At 40.9% G+C, this 18,960-nt stretch overlaps 1 protein-coding gene across 3 annotated transcripts; it reads left to right on the top strand.

Annotated features, from left to right (window-relative positions):
* The first annotated feature begins 7,621 nt into the window (after positions 1 to 7,621).
* On the top strand, positions 7,622 to 18,430 carry LOC125347934. 3 transcript variants are annotated; one of them, XR_007210297.1, is made up of 2 exons: positions 7,622 to 10,305; positions 17,278 to 18,430. XR_007210297.1 is itself a non-coding variant. In XM_048340899.1 (2 exons), the coding sequence occupies exons 1-2, from the start codon at positions 7,684 to 7,686 to the stop codon at positions 17,365 to 17,367; spliced, it is 438 nt and encodes a 145-aa protein (XP_048196856.1). In that variant the 5' UTR covers positions 7,622 to 7,683; the 3' UTR covers positions 17,368 to 18,407. The 3 variants fall into 3 exon arrangements, 2 of the variants coding, with proteins under 2 accessions (XP_048196856.1, XP_048196924.1); XM_048340899.1 differs by having other exon boundaries at positions 7,622 to 8,031; positions 17,278 to 18,407; XM_048340967.1 differs by lacking the exon at positions 17,278 to 18,430 and having other exon boundaries at positions 7,622 to 8,031; positions 10,195 to 11,296.
* Positions 18,431 to 18,960: the final 530 nt, after the last annotated feature.

Here is an 18,960-nt window from a genome sequence, read left to right as displayed (position 1 = left end):
GAGCCTGAAACTTGAGAGCCAGTGGTGGCCTATCTTTCTGAAGGATTTTTTTTTGGTTGTTGTTAATTTGTTTGTTGAGGATTGTTGTTCAAGGCCAGATTGGGCAAAAAAATTAGCGAGAACCCCTATCTTGACAAACAAGTCTGGTATAGTGACTCACACTTCTGCCCCATGTTACATGGTAGACATAGGTGAGGTTGCAATCCCAGGCTCACCAAGGCAAAAAGCCAGACCCTATCTGACAAGCTAAAGCAACAGGGCTAGGGATGTGGCTCAAGTGGTAGTGGTAGAGTACTTGCCTAATAAGTGTGAGGCTCTGAGTTCAAAACCCCAGATTCTTCCCATTAACCACCAAAAAGCCAGAAGTGGTAAAATGCCATTCTTGAAAAAGCTAAGGGACAGCCCCTAATCCTCCAGTTCAAGCCCCAGTACTGGAACAAAAAAGAAAAAAAAAAAACTTTGCACATAGTGATTTCCATCTTGACTTGGGTTATTCTGCTGCCGATTGATCTTCCAAAGCTTTTCTTCATTTTGCTTCAACAGCTGGCAGCTAATGTAGGAGAGCTGCCAGCACTGGGAGCTGTGGGGTGTGCTAAGGCTGGAAGTGGTGTAGGAAGTGAGTTCTGAGGCCACAGAACAGAACAACACTGGGCTCTGATTCCTTACTATGCAAATTTGTACTCAGCTGAGTGACTGATAGTAGAACTTACTGTTGCAAAAATTCCTCATAAATGAAACCTTAGACTAGCTTTACCCATGACCTTTTTTCTTCTTTTCTATCATCAACATAATAGTTTATTTATATATAGTTTATGATGCACTTTCAGGATCACTTACTCTTTATGTTAACGAGTTATTTCTCAAAGGAGCTGAAAGAGCATAAATTTATTTCATTTTACAGAAGGAAACTTGGGGTCAGAAAATTTTTGTATGCTTGTGTATGATGGGCTTGAACTCAGAACCTTGTGCTCTTGCTTGGCCTTTTTTTTTTCTCCCTCAAGGCTGGCACTGTACCACTTGGGCAAGAGCTATACTTCCAGGTTTTTGCTGGTAAATTGGAGCTAAGAGTCTCGTGGACTTTTCTTTCCTGGGCTAGCTTAAACCTTGATCCTCAGATCTCAGCCTCCTGAATAGCTTGGCTTAGAGGTGAGCCAACAGAACCTTGGTTTCCTGAGTAACTAGGACTACAGGTGAGAGCCACTGGAACCTAGCTTGTGGGTAGAGCTGGTCAGATCTGGTTGAGTCACTGCACTAGCTTAATTTACTTTTGCAGTATTGGGGAATTTGAGCATTAGAATCCCACATTTGGCACCCTATCACTTGAGCCATGCCCCTAGACCTTTCTGTTTTTGTTTAGTTTTTATGATAAGGTCTCCCTAACATTGTTTGAGTTGGCCTCAAACTCACAATTCTCCTGCCTCTACCTCCATAGAAACTAGGACCAGTCAGTCCACTTTCTTTTTTAATTAAACATCTACCATAACATTGAATACATATTTATGGACCACTCAGTGAGTACTTATTGAGAACAGAAAAAGGTTCTGGCAAGGCACTTAGGGCAAAGGCCCCTTACCATAGAGTTCCTGCCTTGGGCAGGAGTTCTTCATGCCTTGAGCACTCCCAGCTGCAGAACCCTAGACATCACATCACCCTGGCCTTGAGCAGTGGATCATGTGGGCTCCTGGACATCACCTCATGGCCCATGCCATGAACATGATTGGACCCCAGAGGTTTGCGCCAGAATGGGTATCCAATCAGAGGGGTGAAATGTCACATGGAAAGCTTGTGCAGCCTTCGTGGGGCCCTTGATTAGATGTGATAACTGATATAGCCTATAGGGTATCCAGTGATCACGTCATTAGCTCTCTCCTAGAGAAGCCTTATTAACCCTTGCACAATGCACCCCAGGCATTGCCTTTCCTTGTGACCCTTCTTGTCTAGTAGGAGTTCTGCTTATCTTTTTCTATAATAAATCTTTGCCCTTTTACTTCTTGTTCTGGGTCAGTGGGCTCATTATTTGAGACAAAACATCCCATCCAGGAGTTGTTTCTCAGTTTGATTATGCACAAGCATTGAATTTAATACTTTGTGTATATTGCCCCACAGGAAGGCTATTCCTCCTGAGAAAGGTAGCATTAGATTACCTATTTGGACAGACAGATGCCTAAGATCAGTGATTTGTCCAAACTTGTACAATTAGTAAATGGTGGAATTATGGATATTATTTCTCCATTAGATGCAGGGCATCATACTTGCTAGCTAGCAATATACCATATGTATGTATGTATGTATACATACATGTATACATACATACATACATACACATACCTTCAGCCTGGAAATGTGGATTCTCAATGTCATTCTTAAGACCATGTTTTATCAAACCCCCTCATTATTAATCATGACTGGTTGTAATGGACAGAAACTCCCTTCAGCTCTCTTTGGTCAAAGGAGGAAATGTGTCTCTGGACATTCTCTAGGGAAACGGTGAGATAGCCTTGGGGATCCCAGGTGCTTGGACTCAGTTCATGTCTCAATCTCTTACCCCCTCTCCTGTTTATCTCTGTTTCTCTGCTGTAACTTCCTCTTTCCGGCAGATAGGCCTCCACAAACCTTTCATCATTGCAGCCTGGGGGCTGAAGCTCAGGGGGCTTTCTTTTTTATTCCTAAGGAACTCTGGCCACATTTAGTACACCTTTAGTACTAATCACTTACCTCTATGGCTAAGGTACAGAATTAACCACCAAGAGCAAAACCCATAACCAAAGTGGGACAGGAGCAGTCCCCCCCAAAGACAAGGCTATGCTTGGGTCCAAAGGACACAATCTTAGGTGATGTTAGGGCCAGGTTTTTAATAAAAATGATGCAGGCTTAGCAGTGACTGATGGTAACAGAGCCCACACTACATACAAAGTACTGTCAGGCTAGAATGTAGACTGAGTGAAGCCAGAGATTCCGTGTATGTGTGTGTGTGCGCGTGTGCGCGCCCGCCAGTCCTATAGCCTGAACTCAGGGCCCGGGCAATGTTCCTGAGTGTATGTTGTTTTTTTTTAATCCTCTCAAGGCTAGTGCTCTACCATTTGGGCCATAGCTCCTCTCTGTTTTTTTGGTTATTAACTGGAAATGTCTCATGGAGTTTGCCTTTGAATCAGGATCCTCAGATCTCAGCCTCAAGTAGCTAGGATTATAGGGGTGAGCCACCAGTGCCTAGCTACAAATAAAATTTAACCAGTAATCCGGTTACCCTTTAGCTTAGTCAAGTTGACATATGAAGCTAATAATCAAGCCAGGCACTAGTGGCTCATGCCTGAAATCCTAGCTAGTCTGGGAGGATAAGATCTGAGAGGGTCACAGTTCAAAGCCAGCCAGGGCATGAATGTCTGCGAGACTCTTACCTTCACTTAAGCCTCAGAAAAGCTGGAAGTAGAGCTGTGGCTAAAGTGGTAGTGCTACCTTGAGCAAAAAAGCTCAGGGACAGAGCACAGGCCCTGAGTTCAAGTCCCAGGAGTCCGGTGTGAATAAAACAAAACACAAACTAACAACCATCCTACTCAGGGATAAAGGCAGAAGGGAAACCAAGAGGCAAACTGATCACCTTAATGCTATATGGTGAGTGTAAGATCAAAAGGAAGAAATGCACAAAGTTAGAACACTAAATCCTAAATAGAAAGGAGACAGGGAGGAAGTCAGGGAACATATCTAACTTTACCTTGGTTGTAGTTACAAAGAATACTGACTTGTTAGCCCAGTTTAAGAAATGCTGTGTCTTAAAGTTGTATATGTTAAGATGGTAAGGCCTCAGGAACATGGAGTACAGGAGTTGGCTGGTTTTAAGACTGATGACCTCCATCCAGTTCTCTTTCTGCTTTTCTCTTATTCCTACCTTTTGGACTCTCCTAGCCTAGAATGCCTTAGGAAAAGAAAGAGGAGAGAGGGAAGAGGGAAAAGAGAAGGGAGAGAGAGACAGGTGGGGGGGGAAGGGGGGAGTAAGAGAGGGAGTGGGGAGAAACCACCCCTTTGAAGGGCAGAACTCAGAAACCACACTCATCCATTGTAACTGGTATATTCAGGGGGGCAATTTAGGTCTGTAGATCACCGAAAAATTAGGTTGTTGGTTACCACAGAGAAAAAGAGACAAAGGATATTGGTGGAAAAAAAAGTTTTTGGTATAGCTTTTATTATTTTTTCTATGATTATGAAAGCAAGTCATACTGACAGCAATGCAGAAATGCACAAAGATTATGGTTAATTCCAGAGCTATCATTCAGTTTATGAGACTATATCATACACATTTAAAAAAATAAAAATTTGGGCTGGGGATATAGCCTAGCGGCAAGAGTGCCTGCCTCGGATACACGAGGCCCTAGGTTCGATTCCCCAGCACCACATATACAGAAAATGGCCAGAAGCGGCGCTGTGGCTCAAGTGGCAGAGTGCTAGCCTTGAGCGGGAAGAAGCCAGGGACAGTGCTCAGGCCCTGAGTCCAAGGCCCAGGACTGGCCAAAAAAAATAAAAATAAAAAAAATAAAAATTTTAACATACATTAAATATATAAGGGGTGTTTTTGTAATAACATCTCCACACCCATATACAATGCTTCCCAATCAATCTCCCCCTTCTCACCATGCTCACTTATTTATCCATTTTTCTGATACTTTGTGTAAAGAACTAAAGGTAGTTAACATTTTAGGTCCTGCTCAAAACATGAATTGTGAATTGGAGATAAGAGTCTCACAGACTTTTCTGATCTGGCTGGCTTCAAATTTGGATCCTCAGATCTCAGCCTCCAGAGTAGCTAGGATTACAGGTGTGAGCCACCAGCTTTTAAAAATAAGTACTTATCTTTAAATCCAGCATTTAGCTGCTGCTCAGAATTTATGCCTACAAAATGACAGGGCAGATGTACAAAGATTCCTTTGAATCAGCACTGTGGCTGATAGTAGCTACGGTGTTTCTCATATCTTGAGTGGCCAGGTTTCCTAATTAAGAGAACAATAAAAATGGACATTGAGAGGTGAAATGTGTGAATTCCGCTGGTTAAGTCCATTGTCTCCATCCTTATTCTCCCATGTATACACATTTTCATAACCTCATTTCTTACTAATATTTTTATTACCTTGATAATCTTGTATCAAAAATGCAGATTGTCATGTTCAGTTTTTCATAGCATGTTTGAACCATAATTTCTGCAATATTCTATGGTTAACTGGAGAGTTGTGATTTGAGATGATTATAAACAAATGATGAACTATGGAGGCTGAGATCTGAGGAGGCTACTCTGGAGGCTGAAATCTGAGGATCCAAATTTGAAGCCAGCCAGGTCAGTTAAAGTGGAGGTGTGGCTGAAGTGGTAGAGTACAATTTTGAGTGAAAAAGCTAAGGGAGAGTGTCCTAACCCTGAGTTTGTCTCAGTATGTGTGTGAGAACACATTACACACATGTGCACACACACATTTTTTAAAGATTATGATTCTTGTTGCCCAGTTGCCCTCTAGAGAGTTGTACAAGTTTATACTTCTATGTTTCAGTCTGTAATATTTCTAATCACCTAAGAGATGAGAGTCCCTTTAAAAAATTCTTGTGTTTATGTTTCCTAATGAGGCTGAGGATCTCTTTATATTTATTGGTTATTTTAATTTCCTCCTTTAGCCATTGGGCCTTCTAGTTGGTGATAATCAGATATCCTATTAAATGTTTTACAAACATGTTCCAAGTTGTCACTAGTCTTTTAGCCTTAGGTTGTTTTACTTTTCATGTATATGGGGAAATTGATTAATCTTTCCCCTATGGTTTCCACTTTGCGGTCATGTAGTTGAACTCCAAGTTCGATGCTTCAAAATTATGCATCCATGGGAAAGCAAAAGATATATATATATATATACACACACACACACACACACACACACACACACACACACACACATATATATTTTTTCCAGTCCTGGGGCTTGAACTCAGGGCCTGAGCACTGTCCCAGGCTTCTTTTTGCTCAAGGCTAGCACTCTACCACTTGAGCCAGAATGTCACTTCCGGCTTTTTCTATATATGTGGTGCTAAGGAATCGAACCCAGGGCTTCATGTATTTAAGTTGAACACTTTACCACTAGGCCATATTCCCAGCTCCCAAAGGATATATTATCACATTCATTTTTCTCAAACTTACCATGTTGATGAACATATGAAGAAAATTTGCTACAATTTTCTTCTACAACACAACCCCCTAGCCTCATATCATTGAAGCCCACAGGACCTCTTCATTGTGGGAGGTACTTGGAAGAGACATCTGGGAATTCCCTCACTCTACAGAACCCCTATCTTCTGAATTCCACTGTGGGTCTGTTCTCTTCTTTCTAAAGACATCTTCCAGTTTCTTGAAGCTTTCCTTAAATACTACTTATCCTATAAGTGCAACAAGCAACTTAAAAGATGCTCTAGCTGGGTCTTGTGAATTAACTAAGTCTCCCAACTTTTTGTGTCCTTTGATCCAAACTATTATTTGCTGTAGTCCTTTTGCAATCACTTTGTTTGCAGGAATAAAGAGAAGATTCAGTGATAACCGTATGTGTGAAAGGCATCCTGTCCCTCAAACAAGTAATGTCTTCTTATCATCTTAAAGAAGGCCTCAAACTCCAGATACTACCTTGTTTCAGTAACACAGTGCCAAATGATCTTAAACAACTCCAGAGACAAAGAGGTAATGGTAATGGTCACCCAGGCCATACCTTCCACTTGGGACTGCTTCAATTATCCATACCTTTTCACTCTGCCCCCCAATTCTTCCTATTTAACCTGAAGCCAATGTCTATGTCCTTCAAGATGCTGATGATGTACTGTCTTCCCATGGCTGCTATGCAGTAAATCTCTTTTCTCTGCCTTTTACAATGTCTCTTTATATGGCATATGGGGTGAGTGGCTAGACTTAACCTGGGACTCCCTAGACGTTTGAGCCTGGGGTCTAAAATCCAGTTTCACAAGCTTAAACCACTTCCCTCTTAAGTTTTTTGTCCACTTCAGCACACAAAATAAAAGTCCATTTTCTCATGCCTTTGACATTTATTGCGGATTTTAAGTGCCCAAAGGAGAGATATTTGATAGCATCGGAGTACAATGCATTGCCAACATGTAAAGTGCCATTTCTCCTAGTTCTATTATAGATGAATTGGAGTCAAATTTGCTTTTTGTAGTTTTGAATATTGTGCTAATAACGCCACAAACTAGTGAAAACACAGCTAGAATCCAGATCTTGGGGTACATTAACCAGTGATCTGTGGAGTCTGCGCATGGAAAGTTGTCGAGGGAAGGAACTCTTCATTTTAAAACAGGATCATCTAACAATTGCTTTGAAAAACGACTTAAGGAAAAAATCTTTGAAATATAGGAGAAAAAGGAAACAAACTTAGCAGTAGAGAAAGAGAGCTTGCCCAAGATCTGGTAGAGTTTTGATGGCAATCAACGAGGTAGCAACTGAGGCCGTCCACGATCTCTGGTGACCGCACGTGGAAATCAACCAAGAAGCTTCCCCCGCCGCCCCCCCCCCCCCCCCCCCCCCCCGCCCCCCCCCCCCCCCCGCGCGACCGCCTAGCCCGGGGCCTGGCTAACAGCCGCCACGTGATACGGCCCGTCCATCACGCGCAGGGGGCGGGGACAGAGGGACACTTTCCCTGCCATTCTCCTGCTTTTCCAATGAAAAAGAGGGATTTGGCCAGAGTGGGCGGCCCTTATCCGCCTCTTCCACGGTGGACGTCCTCCAGTAGGGTCCGGGCGAGTCGGGCTCAGCTCAGGCGAAAGGGTGAAGTGTACGTCGATCAAAAGGCCTCACCAATGGGTTCACGCGTTGCTCGTGGCACCCGCCCCCGCCTCGGCCTCCCGGCGCCCGCGCTGCCTTCCCTCAGGCCGCCGCGGCGGTGCCGGTCCCGCGCCTCCATTTACGTTCAGGCTCGCTGCTCTCCGGGCGCGGTGGCTGTCGGCCACGGGCGCGAGGGCCCCTCAATCCCCGCGGCGGTGGTGGTCACCTTTCTCTGGGAGCCTAAGGTGGGTACAGCTTACAGCAGGCATGACGGCGAGAGCGGGGAGGTCGCCATTTTTTCCCCTTAGACTCGCGGCAGCAGGAGGGCAGAGTTGTGGACTGGCCCGCCGCGGCCTGGAGCCCGCGGTGTGGCTCGGGACCCATGGCGAGGCCAGGCATCCTCTGGTGGACGGGTGGCTCCGGGACTAGTGGCGTACGAGGCTGCAGCCCTCCGGACGCGGGCGGGGGAGGGGTGCCGCGTGGCCGCGGTTGCCCTGCCCCAGCCCCCTCCGCTTCCCGCCCAGTTCCTCACCGACCGGGCGGGGGAGGGGGGGTCATTCTTCACATTCCTTACCCCGCCCTTCCCCCCTTCAATCAAACTTGGGGCGGGCGGAAGTTCCGCCCCTTAGCTGGCGCCTGTTGGCTGGCGCCGCCTCTTACTGTGGCGTGACTGGTTGCGCGCGTTGCCAGGCTCCAATGACGTCATTTCCGCCACCAGGTTTGTGGGCCAGGGAGACCTTGGCCTTGGGGGTTGGGATAAAGGAGGGAAGGTAGGAAGTGTGGTTGGGGGTGGGGTAGTGACCGAGCGGGAAGGCGCGGGCGGGCCAGCGTGGAGGGCGGGAGAGCCGAGGCTGGCTCTTTGCCCCGTGCTTTACTCTGCTGTGTGAGGCCTCAAGTCCCAGAGCAGCTGCGGTGGCTGGAGGTCTGTGGCGGCGGCCGTCCTTGGTGAGGGGGAAGGGAGCGCGAGAACGGGAAGAAATTGTATCCCGGGGGAGTGGGTGGTGGTGTTGGGGATTTGCGGCTCGGTGTCACCGGAAACACCGCTGGCCTTTTGACTCAACGTCGCAAACTCTTGGAACCAAATGCCTCTCCGAAGGCTAGCTAATAAACTTCCCTAGCGCGCTTTATCGTGAGCAATGTGTAAGTAACCTTTATGTCCTTGGCCAGGAACTTTTAAAAAAAGATTTTTTTACTATAGGTTCTGTTACGGGGTGGTGTGAATTTTACTTTTCAACCTTTTGGCTTAAGAGAAAAAAGATTTAATTAGGAGAGGACTGGCAAATGAGGAAGAAAAGAAGACCTTAGAGACAGTCTTGGCAGTGAATCTGGGGACTAAGTTGAGATTTCATCTTGTAACTATGAAAAAATCATGCTCTCTTGGCAGTCAAGTTGAAACAGCATGTAGCTTCCTCATTTGTTTTTGTTGGCCTGAAAAGTGCTATATAAGAAAATTGAATGTCAAGTTTCAAACAAGTATGTCATTTAGAAGATAATTTCCTTAGCTAGTTTTTTCTACTGAAAGGCAAACTGGTTTCCTTTACAGTATATCAAAGTGAATAAATCAGGAACGATTTGGAAGTTAGAGCTTTATGAGGATGTTTTACACAGTTGTTTAGAATATTTGAAACTTAAGAACTTTATGAGAAAGAAGAAATGTCTTACCATCTTATAAGTCCAGTTATGACTAATATATTCCAGCAGGCCACGGCTACACATGCATATAAAATTAACGTTTGTTGAATTTGAGACTTAGTACTTCTGCAAGTTGAAGGAGTGGAGAGAAACGAAATACTTGGTTATAGAACGAAAAAGTTTGTGAGTCAGAGTTCATACAGTGAACAGGTTAATTTCAAATGTTACTCTAAGGGACTTTATTTTCCCTGGTAGAATTAACTAAACACTGCTTAACTTTAGAGTACAGCAATGTAGATGTTTGCCTTTTACTGTAAAAGGTAATGTTGTAAGTGATAATAGTGTTGAAGTGGGAATTAGTATGAAGAGCATTAAACCAGTGTCTCAAACTTTATGGCCTGAATCATTGGGTTATGAAATCCATTTTATGGGTCATCACAGAGTTTAAAGAAAAAAAGGTAATAAGAATACACAAAATACTGTGTTGATTTAGCTATACACACCCCTACAAAATATTTTATGAGTGTCAAAAAAGGTTGAAAAACAGTCCAAAGAAAGTAATTTTCACTCATAGCACTGGTCTTCTTCAGCCTTCTTTATATTCAGTGCAACATGTTCCCCTCACTTGAGTTTTTAATGATGTGGGAAATAGATTTGCCATTCAGGATTAGCATGTATTTTAATCATGTACTACATTTTTTAATAGCCCAAGAAGTTTAGGTTGTAAAAGATCTTTTCAGTCCTGAATATTAATTGCTAATCATGTCTTCTGTCAGGATGAGGCTAGAATAATCTGGATCCCAGTAATGAGTTGTCCACATTGCCTCATGTGACCTCAGGAGGACTGGAGTAATAGGCCTTCTGGTCATTACCTGATCTTTGCCTGTGTGAGTGTTATATGCATTGCATAATCATTTTAAGGGTAGACTTTATTAGATGCAATGAAAGCTGTCACTTTTGTTGCTATGTCTTTGAAATTAATAGTATAATTAGGACATTAACACTGGTACTCAATTTTTCAGTGCTCAATATTGTAAATGGCTAATAGTTTCTCAATGGATAATGCAGTGGTGGATGCTTCTATATTGTCTAGCTGCTTCTCAAAAATTAGATTTTGCTAGCTGAATATTTTGCAATTTAAGATAGCCAATAATGTCTCTTCACAGGCACATCCTATATGTGAAGAAATTACATCAGGTGATCTCTTACTTTCTAGATAAAAGATGTAAGTAATCTGATATAGTTGACAACCATACCTTTGTTACTTTTTGCTAGGAGTATTGTAAGATATTTTAGGTAACTTGCTTTAACCTGACAGGATGAGTATCATTTGGGATCAATTTGTTCTAAGTCATTCTTTGTGTCAATACTAACACAAAGTTATGTTTCTTGGGAGAAGACTAGCCACTACCCAACACCAGTCCCCCCATCCCTTATTTTCATTTGGCCAATTTCACGATTGCCTAATGCCTAAGAAGGATCTTTATTCCTAGTGAATTCTCTTCACCATAGAGAGACTACCTAGTAAGGATATATGATATAGTATAGAATGTAATATTCACTCTAAATATATACTAATGATACGGTTCAGTAAATTGTAATATAGGTTAAATATGTAGGACCTACCTTTTCTTGGTTTGGGAGTTGTATAGACTTGGACAGTGACTATTAAGCCTGGGAAGGTAGAATGAGAAGGCAGAAGGCTTTAGAATTGGAAAGTAATGCATAATAATATTAAATAAGCAGAACAAAAAGCCCAAATTGGATTCCCAGCCCTTACCATGAATATTTGCACATACTTAGGATTTGCAGCAGAACTTAGTTGGACAAAGATAGGGAGAACATACTTGTAGTAACAAATTAATAAAGTTCACTATTTATTTTTGTTTTTGTTTTTTTTTGCCAGTCCTGGGGCTTGAATTTAGGGCCTGAGCACCGTCCCTGGCTTCTTTTTGCTCAAGGCAAACACTCTACCACTTCAGCCACAGTGCCACTTCCGGCTTTTTCTATATATGTGGTGCTGAGGAATCGAACCCAGGGTTCATGTATATGAGGCGAGCACTTTACCACTAGGCCATATTCCCAGCCAAAGTTCACAATTTACTTTGGAAAGTTTACAAAGGAACTCCGAAATGATTTAGCATTGGTTGTCTTTTTAAGTACTTTCTGATAATAGATATCATCAGTAGGAGCTTTTAAAAACATTTGCTGTGTGTCTTAATAGTGAATGAAAGGAAATGGACCTTCAGGGGAATCCTGACCTACTACTTAGGTATTTGTAATTTAACATAAACCTCAGAGTTAATGCAGTATTTAATAGGATAAGGAATTGAAGTCTTAGAATTAGGTTAACTAACTTTCATTAGAGAAACGGTTAAAAATCTTTTAAAAACTTGTTTATACTTTTAATCACTAGAAGCAAAAATACCGTTAAGAGAGCAGTATTACTATCATCAAGCATCATTAGATCATTTCACTAGTATTTCAATATTAATGAGTGTCAGGTTGAAGGAGTCATTACTAAGTAGCTAGTATTTTGATTTGTAAGTGAAACTTGAGTAGTGAGACTAGGGGAAACACAGGAAAGCTGGATCAAATGAAGTTTATACAGCCGTACCATCCATAGGATAGAATAAGAATATGAAACTTTCGTTGAAAAAAATCCCCAACTTTCAGAGCTACTTTGTAGGAATATGTAAGGTAAAAGAAAATTTAGAATAAAAGGACAAAGGGTAAAAGGCAAACCAATGCAGCAGTGATACTTACAAAACTATATGCCATAATCCACCTGTACAACTCATGGGGGGGAGGGAAGTAGGGAGGGGGAAGGTAGGAGAAAAATGAGGGAGGTGGTAACAAGTTGGATAAGAAATGTACTCACTGCCTTACATATGAAACTAACCCCTCTGTACATCACTTTGACAGTAAATAATATAAAGTCATGCAGTAATATGCACAGCATCCTGGAACAGAAGAAAAGTATGTTAGTGAAGAGCTAAGAAAAAGTTTATACACTTTACTTATTGTCTTATTAATGGACTTCAATAGATTAACATGCATGATTTAAAAAATGAAAATTTAGGTTCTTAATAGGTATTAAGCATATGGAAAGTGTAGTTTAGCTGCTGTGAGTTAAGAATCTGTCAAGTGTTTAAAAAGTAGGAATGTATTCCTTCTCTCAAAAAATGAGAAGCAATGAGTATGTTAAGATGATTTAGCCAGTTGCTGGGAATGTGGCTTAGTGGTAGAGCACTTGCCTAGCATGCATGAAGCCCTAGGTTCAATTCCATAGCACCACATAAACAGAAAAAGCTGGAAGGGTGCTGTGGCTCAAAAGGTAGAGTGCTAGCCTTGAACAAAAAGAAGCCAGGGACAGTGCTCAGGCCCTGAGTCCAAGCCCCAGGACTGGGAAAAAAAAAAAGAAAATAGTCATTGTATAGTTGTATATATTTGAAAATATTTTGTATACCATAAAAACAATTTCTACAAGAAATGTGTTCTTATGTAATTATAACTCCTTTACATCACCGTAAAATAAAATTTAAAAATTAATTGCAGAGGTAAAGTTAGACATGTGAGTGTTAATTTTATCATTGTGGAACTTTATTTAATGAGTAATTGCAGCCACTGATTGAGTTGTAATATGAAGTAAGGCAGAGAGTAGATATAAATGTATGTGTGTGTTTGTGTGTTTGTGTGTGTTTGGCCCGGTGCCTTGTGGCTCGTGCCTGTAGTCCTAGCTACTTGGATGCTGAGATCTGGAGGATTGAGGTTTGAAGTCAGCCAGGGCAGAAGTCTGTGAGATCCCTTTTCTAAAGTAACCAGTAAAAAGCCTTGCTAGTAGGGCTGGTAATATGGCCTAGTGGTAGTGCTTGCCTCATATACATGAAGCCCCGGGCTGGGTTCAGTTCCTCAGGACCACATATATAGAAAAAGCCGGAAGTGGTGCTGTGGCTCAAGTACTAGCCTTGAGCAGAAGAAGCCAGGGACAGTGCTCAGGCCCTGAGTTCAAGCCCCAGGACTGGCCAAAAAAGAAAAGCCATGCTAGAGGTTTGATGCAGTGACAGCGCAGGCTGAGCAAGCATGAGGTCCTTAGTCCAAACCTCGGTACTGGCAAAATGATAAATAAAAAATACTTTTCAGAAACAATTATAAATTAGCCGAATGTGGTATGTAATGCCTTAATTCTAGCTACCTAGGAATCTGGAGTCTGAAATGGGGAGTATTGTGGTTCTCCTGTCTAAAACAAAGTGAGCATGGTAGTGGGTGTCTGTCATTCCAGCTAAAGTATATGAATAGGAGGATGATAGTCCAGAGTAGCTGGGGTTGGGGAATGGAGATGCTGTCTTAAAAATAACCAGTACACCCTGGCCATCAGTAGCTTATGCCTGTAATCTTACTCAGGAGGCTGAGATCTGAGGATCAAGGTTAGCCAACCCAGGTAGGAAAGCCCATGAGACTGTTACAAGCATCAAAAAAAGTCAGAAGTGATGCTGTATGGCTCAAGTGGTAGAGCTTTGAGCAAAACTCAAGTACAGTTTCTAGGCTCTGAGTTCAAGCATCAGGATCAACACAAAAATTTTTTTTAAAGGCACACAAAAATTATAAAGTAACCAGTACAATAGGCTTGGAGGCCTGTACTTTTATCTGCCTAATAAGCACAAGACCTTGGATTTCAGTATCAAAATTATCTGGAGGACCAAATTTTAAAAAGTTATGAAGATGATGTACAGGGCTGGGAATAAGACTTAGCGGTAGAGTGCTTGTCTTGCATGCATGAAGCCCTGAGTTTGATTCCTCAGCACCACATAAACAGAAAAGGCCAGAAGTGGTACTGTGGTTCAAGTGGTAGAGTACTAGCCTTGAGAAAAAAAAAGAAAAGCCAGGCACAGTGCTCAGGCCCTGAGTCCAAGCCCCAGGACTGAAAAAAAAAAAAGTGACGTACAAAAGGGAGGTTACAGTTATACAAGAGTACAATGTTGCTCCTTCCATCTCTCTCTGGAGGATCAATTTTGATGGTTCTAGCTAATAGTATACTGTCCAAGAGACCTAGAGATTACATGGTATAGGAACCTAGTATTGAAGCCATTTTTCTGATTGTGAAATATACAAATCCAAACACAGACTACCTAGTTGTATCCAGCTATATAAATAGCTATGACTAGTGTTTGTGTTAGGGATTTTATGAAACCTTATTGTACATGACATTTCCATGTTTGATTGAGGTTGTTTTGTGTGCTGGGCCTTGACTTGAAGGCCTGGGTGCTATCCCTTAGTTTTTTCACACAAGTCCTCACTTGAGTCACAGCTCATTGTGTGGTAAAAGTTGGAGAAGAGTCTCTTAAATATAAGTTTTAATGTGTTAATTACATTGTTATTCTTAAACTTCCTTAACTGAACATTGCCTTTCTTCAGATTTTGGTTTCTACCATTTGCTCTTAGTTTTTCCAAAGTGCAGGAATATATTTTTTCAAAAATATAGTACAGAGTAATGCTTTACGTGGCAGGACTGAAATTTTAGGGTCAGAGGGGTATGCCACTGACAGATCACTGGTTTAACTTGCGTGGGTCTTGGTTGCATCACCAGCACCATAAAATTTTTTTTAGAATGTTTTTCAGTACTGAGGATTGCACCCAGGTTTGATCTTAAACATGTTAGACAAGCACTCTTACTGAGCTACATCTGAACCCTAAGCATGTTTATGTTGGTTGGAGGTTGAGTATTGGAGTAGAGGACAATGAGGAATGATTCTGGTTTTGTAGAATTGTTGTTGTAGTAGTAGAAGTAGTAATAGTAGCAAGTTAAACTTGTTAACACCAGTTTTCTTATCAAGATGGTAGAGAATTGGGCTTTATAAAGCACAGATTTCACAGGTTACAATGGAAATCATTCTATAAGACTGTCCATTTCACACTCCATTTTCAAGTCTTAAGATGCCACCAACAATTGTCCATAGGTTTAGAGGCTTCTCAAATCTTTCTAAGCTCTATAATTTGCTTAATGGTTCACAGATGTTAGGAAGCACTGTGCACAGTGCTTATTTTCTGTGAACTGGATTACAAAGAATACAAATGAACAGGAAGTAGTTAAGGTGAGAGCCAGAAGGGCTCTATGCTCAGGGGCTTTTTCCCTGGGAACTGCAATTGTTCCATTCTTTTCCATGAGTATATTTCTTGACTCATAAGTTCCCTGGGTTCTGTCATTCAAGGATTTTTATAGAGGTTTGATATCAGCATGGTTTATAATATCACTGACTGACCATTGGTGATTTTCTGTTCTCCCCTTTTAATCTTGTCCCCCCCCCCCCCAAGCTATCTAGGGATTCCTAGTTACCAGTTAGCTTATTAATATTCATCATTTGAGAGATTTAGGAGCTGTATGCCAGGAACCCCAAATGGGGAGACCAAGACCAGCTGCATATTTCTTATACCATGTATACACGTATAATGATGCTTTTTAACTTGATGAGTCACAAAACTTTATCAAAAGCATCTTTACCACTTCAGTCACCAGCACTCTGTAGGATTCCAGTTTCTTCAAATACATTCTTGTTAATACTTACTATCTTTTAAAACTATTAGTTTTTTTTCATTATAATGACTAGTGAAAAACATTCAACATCCTTTTTTAATGTACTTACTGGCTATTTATGAGTCAAATCTTTGAAAGATCTTTTAAAATGATTTGCCTTTCACTAAACCAAGTTGCCCAACAGTACTTTTGTATATAGTGTCAAGCATAGAGGTCTAGATTCATTCTTTTTGTAGTTATCTAGTACTATTTGTTGCAGGAAAGTGTCCTGAATTGTGTTGGTGCTATTACTGAAAGTTAGTTGACCCAATATAAGGGTATATTTTTGGATTTGACATTTTGTTACATTAAGCTTCTTGTGGTGGTGGTGCCATTGCTGTGGCTTGAACTCTGGGCTTCCCACTCTCACTTTGATCAAGACTAGCAGTCTGCCACCTGAGCCACAACTCCACTTCAGCTTTTTGCTGATTAGTTGGATAGAAGATTCTCCCAGACTTTTCTTCCCATAATTCTCAGATTTCAGCTTTCTTGAGTAGGTAGGATGTTAAGTGTAAGCTATCAGTACTCAGCTAACATGCTTTATATTCTAATGATTAACCTGCTTTATATTGTAATTGAGGTATTAAGATTTTGATTGCAAATTTACAGTGGTAATTTTGCTTGGCTTAGATTATTACTGTATGAAGGGGTTAAACACATTTGGATTCTGCCTGTGATCTCCACCCTCGTAGTAACTTTCTAGCTAAGGAAGTAATACTGACCCTGACTCACATCTAGTTGACAATCCAATTATACCAGTTACGAGTTTGCTTAGGTAGGATAAAGAAGTAGGTTCATTTTTTTAATGTCATTGCTTTTACATTAATAAGGGATTATGTATGATGTATAAATATGATGTACTTGCATGTTTTGAAGTCATTGGTTTTTGAGATGTTTATTTTTTTTCATAATGACCTGTTTCTTAAGAATAAATGATATGATTGGAATTCATTTGTACAAATGTTTAGAAACACAAAAGTAGTTTTAGTGTGCTTGTGTTTTGACCATAACCTGGGGTGATAACATGAGGTCAGGTGTGAAATTTTCCAGTGGGAACCTTATGTCACCAGGGCTCAAAAAGATTAGAGAAATTTTGTTAGAAATGCTATCCTGTCATAGGAGATTGTGGAAAACAAATCTTACTGAAAATGGATTTAGATAACCTAGCCATTTTAAGTATTAACAAAATACAAGCCCAGCATGGGTGTGTGGTAAAATTGTTCAGTTAAATTTCATGTTCAAGTTAAGGGATTGAAGTTTTAATACTTCTTTTTCTTCATTTGCACAGGGATTATGGAGGCAAAGAGAACCGTCTAGTGGTGTTCAGCTGGCTTCCTTTTCAACATTGACTCTGGATGTTCTCTTCACTGTGGGATGAGGTAGTAGGTTGTATAGTTTTAGGGTCACACCCACCACTGGGAGATAACTATACAATCTACTGTCTTTCCTAAGGTGATGGAAAAGTCTGCATTTAGGCAACTTCACGGAAAATCAATAACAAAATGCTGTTTAACTCCTCTAAAGGCATACTTTTTATTATCTCATCTGTATATTATAGAATAAGTTTGTATTTTATTTTGGTAGATGCTATGATTATCTTTTTTTTTTTTTTTTGAGATTTTGCTCTCTAGTCCTGAAGAAAAGATTGCTCTGTCAGAGTGAGGTAGTAGATTGTATAGTTGTGGGGTAGTGATTTTACCCTGTTAAGGAGATAACTATACAATCTATTGCCTTCCCTGACGAGTAGACTTGCTACATATTTTTTCTCTAAATATCATGAAAGTGATGAATTTTGACATTCCTTGTATTTTCTCCTAGTGTATGGTGATCTAATGTTTCTAATTCTTAAATATATTTCAGAAAACTAAAATTAAGCAAAAATCTTAAAGTAAGTATGCTTCAGGAATCCTTAATAGAAATCCAGGCCTGGGGATTAAGAGCAAGTTTATTGGTTGTGTCTAGGATGAGAGACACTGGCTAGTCGAGGTACACACAAATCAGAAGAGATGTAAACTAAATAAGAATCACAGAGTATTCTCACTGAGTTTCAGTGGTCTTGGAAAATGCTTTAAAACACTGCTTTATTGGTATGTTGGTTTGGATGGGCTTTATTTGCCAGCCTGGGAAAGGAGATACGGGCTCTGGATTTTACACTTGCTCCCTGGTAAGTTGCTAAGACCTCAGCAGAGTTGCTCTCAAAACTTGATATTTTGGGCAATCACCTAAAAGTGTCCTCTGGGAAAGTCAGTGATTTGTTGCTAAAAAGAAAATATGAGAACAGTCTACTTGAAGCTCGGTGCTGGTGGCTCTCCATGTGTAATGTCCCAGTTACTCAGCCTCAAGACCTGCATCTCTAACCAGCAAAAAATGATTTGGAGGCATGGGTCAAGTAGGTAGAGTGCTAGCCTTGAGCAAGAAAGCCAACTAATTGTGTGAAGCCCCGTGTTCAAATCTTTGTACCACCAACAAAAAGAAAAGGAAAAAAGAAAAACCTACTTGAATGTTAGCATCCACAAAGGCCCATGTTTTAAGTTTCTTCAGTGGCCAAACTATGCTGTTTTGGATTTAAGCAAAGCTAGATAAGCCCTCCGCTTTAAATGTTTGCTGTTCATAAGATCTTATTTTAGGAAAAGGGAAAATTACCAAAATGTGGAGGTGAAGAAGTTGCTTCTTAATAAATTTTTTTTCTGTTTATACCAAATCTTAGTAAAGATTTGTAATAAGATTGCTACATGAAATAAAACTGGCTTGATTGGGCCTGACTCAATTTATCTTGGACACTTGGATGGGGATTTTGTCTTTGTACTAAACTGGGCGGGCATACATGCATTGGTGGGAAACTGACACTCATTGCCTTTCACTGTGTCAAAGAAAAATATAGTTACCTGAGGAAATTCTTTGTTAAATTAAAAGTTAAATTGATAACTATGCATAATGTCACATTTGTGGGTTTTCTTTTTTGTCATGTGCC

The sequence above is a fragment of the Perognathus longimembris genome, chromosome 1 (assembly GCF_023159225.1).
Source record: "Perognathus longimembris pacificus isolate PPM17 chromosome 1, ASM2315922v1, whole genome shotgun sequence".
Lineage (NCBI taxonomy): Eukaryota > Metazoa > Chordata > Mammalia > Rodentia > Heteromyidae > Perognathus > Perognathus longimembris.
The sequence above is the reverse complement of the archived record's forward strand: the minus strand, read 5'-3'. Positions and strand labels throughout refer to the sequence as shown.

Excerpts from the sequence above, each read along its gene's own strand:
- LOC125347934 (XM_048340899.1), top strand. The coding sequence starts at position 7,684 with ATGAAAAAGAGGGATTTGGCCAGAGTGGGCGGCCCTTATCCGCCTCTT. Across the intron at positions 8,032-17,277 it reads CCTTTCTCTGGGAGCCTAAG|GGATTATGGAGGCAAAGAGA; the intron begins GTGGGTACAGCT and ends TCATTTGCACAG.